This window comes from Dermochelys coriacea, chromosome 23 (assembly GCF_009764565.3).
Source record: "Dermochelys coriacea isolate rDerCor1 chromosome 23, rDerCor1.pri.v4, whole genome shotgun sequence".
NCBI lineage: Eukaryota > Metazoa > Chordata > Testudines > Dermochelyidae > Dermochelys > Dermochelys coriacea.
In genome coordinates, this window is record NC_050090.1 from 16,701,345 (window position 1) to 16,708,476 (window position 7,132).

The 7,132-nt window shown below is 64.8% G+C and overlaps 1 protein-coding gene across 2 annotated transcripts; it reads left to right on the plus strand.

Annotated features, from left to right (window-relative positions):
* Positions 1–58: 58 nt before the first annotated feature.
* Positions 59–2,479, plus strand: SSR4 (signal sequence receptor subunit 4). 2 transcript variants are annotated; one of them, XM_038381445.2, is made up of 6 exons: positions 59–276; positions 905–1,023; positions 1,337–1,411; positions 1,528–1,617; positions 1,787–1,852; positions 2,293–2,479. In XM_038381445.2, the coding sequence occupies exons 1-6, from the start codon at positions 219–221 to the stop codon at positions 2,395–2,397; spliced, it is 513 nt and encodes a 170-aa protein (XP_038237373.1). In that variant the 5' UTR covers positions 59–218; the 3' UTR covers positions 2,398–2,479. The 2 variants fall into 2 exon arrangements, with proteins under 2 accessions (XP_038237373.1, XP_038237374.1); XM_038381446.2 differs by lacking the exon at positions 1,787–1,852.
* The last annotated feature ends 4,653 nt before the right edge of the window (positions 2,480–7,132 follow it).

The following is a 7,132-nucleotide window of genomic DNA, read 5'->3' on the forward strand; positions in this document are numbered from 1 at the left end:
CTTGCTCAGCGCAGAGCCCCTGGTCACCCCGCGCCGCTTCTCGCTCCGCGCCGCGCCAGATAAATCCCGGCCGCCATTTCCTCTCCCCGGGAGGGTGAAAGCCACGTCCGCGCTGGGTCACGTGGTGGGTCGGGGGTGCTTCTGATTGGCTGGCGGCGGCAGGCGCCTTCCCGACACGCTCCGCGGCGGCGGTCCGGGTTCTTCGGCCACGGGCGGCGATGGCGCTGGCGGGGATCGCGCTGCTCCTGGCGGCGGCGGCGCTGGGCGGGGCCACAGGTACCGGACCCCGCCCCCTGCCCCGCCCCTGAGACCCCGCGGGGCCCCGAGCGCGGGGGGGCGGGGATCTGGGGGCTGGGCTGGGGGTTGGGGGGCGGGGCTGTGGGGTAGGGCCAGAGGGGGCGGGGATCTAGGAGGTCTGGGGGGCCGGACTCGGGCTATGGGGCGGGGGCGGGGCCAGAGCGGGGCAGGAATCTGGGGGGCAGGGCTGGGCTGGGGTCTGGGGGGCCGGACTCGGCCTATGGGGCAGGGATCTGGGGGGCAGGGCGGGGGGGTCTGGGGGGCCGGACTCGGCCTATGGGGCAGGGATCTGGGGGGCAGGGCTGGGCTGGGGGGGTGGGGCTGTGAGGTAGGGCCAGAGGGGGCGGGGATCTAGGTCTGGGGGCAGGGCTAGGGTCTGCAGGGGTGGGGCCAGAGTGGGGCGGGGATCTAGGAGGTCTGGGGGGCGGGGCGGGGCTGGGGTCTGAGGGGGCCGGACTCGGGCTATGGGGCAGGGATCTGGGGGGCGGGGGTGGGGATCTAGGAGGGCTGGGGGCGGGGCTAGGGTCTGAGGGAGCAGGGATGCGCTGTGGGGGCGGGGCCATGGTCTGAGGGGGCGGGGCCGACTCACTGCTCCACCCACCCACAGGTGAGACGTGCCCGGAGCCCACCATCGTCCCGTCCTACTACACCACGGCCGACGCCGTCATCTCCTCCGAGAGCGTCTTCGTGGTGGAGATCGCGCTCACCTGCCGCAACGGGGCGCAGGTACGGGGGGGGCCCGGACTCCTGGGTTCTCGCCTGGCCACGGGTCTGGGGTGGGGCTGGGAGCCCAGATACCTGGGTTTGCTCCTGGCCGGGGTAGTTGGGGGCAGGGCTGGTCCCCTGGGAGCTGACCTCAAAGGGTCTGGCGAAGGCCATTCAGCATCTTCACTGGCGGGGGGGGCTGTGGGGACTGGAATGTGGGGGGGGCAGACCAGGGATGGGGAACGGACAGGGAAGGGGGGAGGTGGTGCTGTGGCCCAGGCCAGCTCCCGCCCCCCTGGACCCCACGGTGCTAGGCTCTGTCTCTCCTCCGCAGAATGTCGCCCTGTACGCCGACGTCAATGGCAAACAGTTTCCTGTCACCCGGGGGCAGGACGTGGGGCGCTACCAGGTAATGTCAGGGCCTGGCAGGAGGGCTGGGAGCCAGGACTCCTGGGTTCTCTCCCCAGCTCTGGGAGGTCAGTGAGTGGGGGTCTGGGGGTACATTGACAGGTTTCCCCCCCCCAGGTCTCATGGAGCATGGAGCACAGGAACGCCCGGTCGGGCACCTACGAAGTGAAGTTCTTCGATGAGGAGTCGTACAGCGCCCTGCGCAAGGTGAGGGACCTGGCTCCAGGGGGTCTGCGGGACGGGGGGAGATGGGGGACGGGAATGGGAGAGAGTTTGAGGGCCGTTAGCCCTGCCCCAGTGGCTGTGGTCAGGTTCTGCTGCCTGGGGGGTCATCTGTGGGGGCCCCCCCAACTGACACCCCATTCCCCCCCCCCAGGCCCAGCGCAACAACGAGGACGTATCAGCAATCCGAGCCCTGTTCACAGTTAGCGTGGATCACCGGGTGAGAGGAGGGCTGTCCCTGCAATATAGGGGCGGGGCTGTGTCCCCTGGGGTCAGGGGTGGGGCTGTATCCCCCATGGTGGGGGGGCCAGGCTCACACAGGGCATGGGGGGGTGGGGCTGTGTCCCCCAGGGTATGGGGGCGGGCTCACCCAGGGGATAAAGGGGTGGGTGGGAGCAGGCTCAACCAGGGGATTGCGTGTCCTTGGGCTATGTCCCGCAGGGGCAGGGTGCCTGGATCCCCCTGGGGGCGGGGCTGTGTCCCCTATGGAGGGGGACAGGCTCCTGGGATCCCCCTGGGGGCGGGGCTGTGTCCCCCGGGGAGGTGGACTCCCCCTGGGGGTGGGGCTTTGTCACTGAGCCAGCCCCGTGCTGGGTGTGGCTGGGGGGCAGCTGTGGGGTGGGCTCAGGAGGCGGCTGACCCACCCTCCATCTCCCGCAGGGTGCCTGGAGTGGACCCTGGGTCTCCACAGAGGTGCTGGCCGCCGCCATCGGGCTCTTCGTCTACTATCTGGCCCTGAGCGCCAAGGGGACCATCCAGGCCTGAGGGGCAGCCGGGGTCCCCCCGTGGGGCCGACTGCTGCCCCGCTGAGTCCCCTACTGGCCCCCAATAAACACTGTCCCCACCCGTTCGGCTTGCTCTGCTTCTGGGGTGCGGGAACTGGGGGTACTGCAGCGCGGGGCTCCACGGCCGGCCCCGGGCCTGGCCCCCTCCCAGAGACACGGCCCCAGCTCTGGGTGGGGGTGGCTTTCAGCACCCCCACTATTAAACGTGTCCCAGCACCACTGGGGACACGGCACGGGGGAGGCCGTTCTCAGGTTAGTGCAAAGTGCAGCCCAGGGGGTGAATGTAGCTGGATGCCCGGTAACCGTGCCCATCCTGTAAGGAAATTAACACCCCAGCCGCCCCTCACTGTCGCACTGAATTCCAGAAGGGGGACGACACAAACCCGGGGAGGCAAGTGAAACAGGAATTAAAGGGTTCAGTGTCAAACATGAGATCCCACCGAGGCTAAACAGCAAAGCGAAAGGAACAGTGAGAGGCACAGAGGGCGTCCTTTGAACCGTGAAATCCTCGCGGGGAAGAGGGAAGGAGCCTGAACCCTGGCAAGTGAAGTGTGGAAACACAACGGGGAGGCTGAAAAGAACGTGAGACCAGCGAGCCAGAGACTCGGAAAGTCCCAGCAAAACAAGTTCAGTCCATCGGAAGCAGGAAGCTGCTAAACAACCCGTGAGGCCCCTGGGCGATGGAGGTGCTAAGGGAGCAGTCAAGGACGACAAGGCCTTTGCGGAGAAACTCAGTGAATTCTTTGCATCGGTCTTCACGGCTGACGTGCGCGAGATTCCCACACCTGAGCCGGTCTCGTTAGGTGACAGGTCTGAGGAACTGGCCCAGACTGAGGTGCCATTAGAGGAGGTTTGGGAATAAATTGCTAAACTGAACAGCAGTAAGTCACCAGGACTGGATGGGATTCACCCAAGAGTTCGGAAGGGCTCAAATGTGAAGTTGCAGAACTAACAACTGTGGTTTGTTACCTGCCCTTTAAATCCGCTTCCGTCCCGCTGACGGGGGGGAGCTAACGTGACGCCAATTGTTAAAAGGGCTCCAGAGGTGATCCCGGCAATCCCAGGCCGGTAGCCTGACTTCAGTACCGGGCAACTGGGTGAAACTCGGAGAGAACGGAATCGTCGGCCAGCGGGAGGAGCAGAATTTGTTGGGGAGGAGTCACCAGGGTTTTAGTCCCGGCAAATCGTGGCTCCCGCATTGGCTGGCCTCCTCTGAGGGGTCGACAAGTGCGTGGACGAGGGGGACCCCGGGGGTACCGTGTACGTAGACTGTCAGACAGCCAGAGTCGGGGTAAGAGGGACGGTTCTCTCAGGGGTTGGTAACTGGACAGGACACAATGGGCAGCAATAACTGGAGAGCGGTAAATCGTGGTGTCCCCCAAGAGTCTGTTCGGGGCCCAGTCCTATTATCGTGCATAAATGGTCTCAAAAAAGGGGTAACCAGTGAGATAGCAAAATTTGCAGATGAGATATGTCGTGGGGCCCCTACAAAGCCTGGCAGGACTCTGGGGGAACCTCCTTTCTGGGAGCAGCCTGTCTGCAGGACACGCAGCTCACCAGGCTCCCACCTTCCTGGGTCTGACCCCGGAGCCTCCAGCCTCCCCTGCCCCACCATGCGCTTCCTACAGCGAGTCTCCCCAGGCGGGGTCCTGGGGGGGGGTCAGAGGGTCCTGCCCCCCAACTCCACAGTCAGACAGGACTCTCAGCCCGCCGGGGAAACTGAGGGTTTATTAGATGACAGGAACATGGTCTAAACCCGAGCTTCTAGGTGCAGAGACCAGGACCCTCAGCTGGGTCCGTCTTGGGGGGCAGGGAGGCCAGACCCTGGTTCTGGGCCCCCCTCCATTTCCCCAGCCAGCTCCAAACTGAAACTCTCCCCCACTCCTCCAGCCTTTGTCTCTTTCCCGGGCCAGGAGTCACCTGATCTTTGTTCCCCAACCCCTTCTGTCGGCACCTTGCAGGAGACAGGGTGTTGGCCATTCTCTGCGCAGACCCCATCACGCTGACCCCCGGGCTCTGCAACAATCACCCCCTTGATCCCCTCACTTGTATACTTAAGAAAGGCCTAGGGGAAACTGAGGCACCCACGCAGTATTCAGCGAACACATGAAGAACGTTCCCACGTCGTCACACTACAAAACTACTCCAGGCAGTTACGTTGCAGGCAGCCTGCGCAGAGCTGCCAGGGGACCCTCGAAACTGGGTGATGGCAACAAACTGGCAGATGAAATTCCGTGTGATAAATGCAAAGTGACGCACGTGGGAAAACATGGTCCCAGCGAGCCCTGTACGCTGATGGGTCTGGATTCGCTGTTCCCGCTCACGAGCGATCCCACAGGCAGCCCCTCAGTGTGCCGGGGCTCCGTGGGAAAGGGAGAGAAGAAGCCAAGTTGCCTTGAATGCTGCAGGCAGATGCGCTCGCCCCATCTCAGAAAAGATCTGTTGGAATTGGAGAAGATTCAGAGCAGGGCAACAAAACTGATGCAGGGTCTGGAGCGGCTGCCAGCTGGGGAGAGATTAATAGGCCGGGGCCTTGTCACCTTGGAAAAGAGACGGCTCGGGGGGATACGAGGGAGGTCTATAGGTGGCGTGTGGAATAAGGACGTGTTGTTTACTGCTAACAACACGAACTAGGGTCACCAAATGACATTAATAGGCCCCAGGTTTAACACGAACAAAGGACGTATTTCTTCACACAGCCCACAGTCGACCTGTGGAACTCCTTGCCAGAGGATGTTGTGAAGGCCAAGACTATAGCAGGGTACAAAAAAGCAGTAGATCAGTTCCCAGTGAATGGGCCCATCCATGGCTATTACCCAGGTCTCCCGAGCCTCTGTGTGCCAGGAGCTGGCAATGGGCGCAGGGGATGGTCACTTGGTGACTCCCTGTTCTGTTCACTCCTTCTGGGCACCTGGCACTGGCCACTGTCGGGAGACGGGACACCGGCCTAGATGGACCTTTGGGCTGACCCAGCCTGCTGCTCCTATGGGAGGTCGTGGCCCCCCCGGCTGTCACAGACTGCAGGCCCAGGGCTATTGCCCTGCTCAGGAACAGCCCCTGGGGGTCACACTATCCCTGGGGACAGCCACTGGCTTCCCCACCCTCCCAGACCCACCTTGGAGCCTGCAACCCCCCTCGACTGGACCCATGGGGGAACCCTGCCCCCCAACTTCCCTGATCCAGAGTGACTCCACCAGCAGTGTGAATGCAGGAGGGTTTCCCAAAGGCCCTGACCCCAGCTTCGCCTTCCAGCTGCTCCCACTTCACACAGGGGCTGGGCCTCAGCCACACCGGGGTCTCTGCAAAGCAACCCCCCCCCCAGTTAACCAGGTGGGGGAAACTGAGGAGAATTCATCGAATATCAGATGACAAAATCCCCACTCCACCAGCCCAGCTGCCCCCCCTCCTCTGCAGGGTGTGAGATACTGGCCGGGGGGGGCTGTCACACCACGGCCCAGCCCCTGCCCACCGCACCTCTAATATCCTCTGGCTGGTGGGGCCGGGGCAAGGCTGGCTCTGCCCTGCAGGGGCGAATGGAGGCTGGGGGCAGGCAGCGGGGGACGCTGCATTCACCGGCCACCCCCTGACTCGGCCCTACCAGAGCCCTCCCCCACAGAGCCAGGGCAAGAACCCAGGAGTCCGACTGAAGGGAAGGGCCCTGGCCTGCTCTGTCAGCTGTGGGGGAAGGGAGGACAAACCTCAGGGAGGGGTTCTCTGAGATTGGCTGCGTCCAGCACAGAGTCCCCCTGGAGAGCTCCACTGAGCCCCCCACCACGTGCCTGGCCCTGACTGCCAGGGAGAGCACCCCCTGCCGAAAGGTCGGGAGTGAGGGGCACCGGCAGGGCTGGGGGGGGGCCAGGGCTGGGCTAGCAGGGGCTGTGGGTCGGGAGTGAGGGGCACCAGCGGGGGGCCTGTCTCACTGTCTGTCCTGATGATCATTAGCAGGGGGCCTGGTGATGTCATGAGGCTCCCACCCAAGCCCCCCTTGGGAGCCCATAGTCCAGTCCCCAGCCCCCTTTGCACTGGGGTGGGTTTTGCTGGGTCTCCTCTCCCCCACACCAGACCCCACTCTCCCTCCTTGTCCCAGAACATCCCATGGGTAGTTCCCATCCCCCAGCCTATCACCCCTGGGGGGCAGCGGGGTCCCCCCAGGCCCGAGTCTCTGGCGGCAAGAATCCAGGGCGATGCCCCCAAACCTCCTCCCTGCACCACCAGCGGCCCGGACTCCTGGGTTCTCTCCCCAGATCGGGGAGGGGAGTTGGTGGGGGGGATCTAATTTCCCAGCATCCCCTGGGAGTTGGACAGTCCCCTCTGTGTTCCCAGAAACTGCCCCTCCCCAGCAGCAAGTACCGGGAAATCCACCCCGTCCCCCCCGGCCAGCTCTGCCGGCACCCCTCACTCCCGACCTGCAACCCCCAGTCTCCCTGGTGCCCTCACTCCCGACCTGCAGCCCCCAGCCCTCCCCCGTGCCCCTCACTCCCGACCCCCAGCCCCCCCACGTCTCCCTGGTACCCCTCACTCCCGACCCCCAGCCCCCCGCGTCTCCCTGGTGCCCCTTACTCCCGACCCCCAGCCCCCCGGTGCCCCTCACTCCCGACCCGCAGCCCCCAGCCTCCCGCGTCTCCCTGGTGCCCCTCACTCCCGACCCGCAGCCCCCAGCCCTCCCCCCGTGCTCCTCAGTCCCGACCCGCAGCCCCCTGCCCCCCAGCTCCGGT

What these genes read in the sequence shown, in the direction of transcription:
- SSR4 (XM_038381445.2), top strand. Translation starts at nt 219, where the DNA reads ATGGCGCTGGCGGGGATCGCGCTGCTCCTGGCGGCGGCGGCGCTGGGC. An exon ending in GGCGCTGGGCGGGGCCACAG is followed by an intron (nt 277 to 904) that starts GTACCGGACCCC and finishes ACCCACCCACAG; the next exon opens with GTGAGACGTGCCCGGAGCCC. An exon ending in CCTGCCGCAACGGGGCGCAG is followed by an intron (nt 1,024 to 1,336) that starts GTACGGGGGGGG and finishes TCTCCTCCGCAG; the next exon opens with AATGTCGCCCTGTACGCCGA.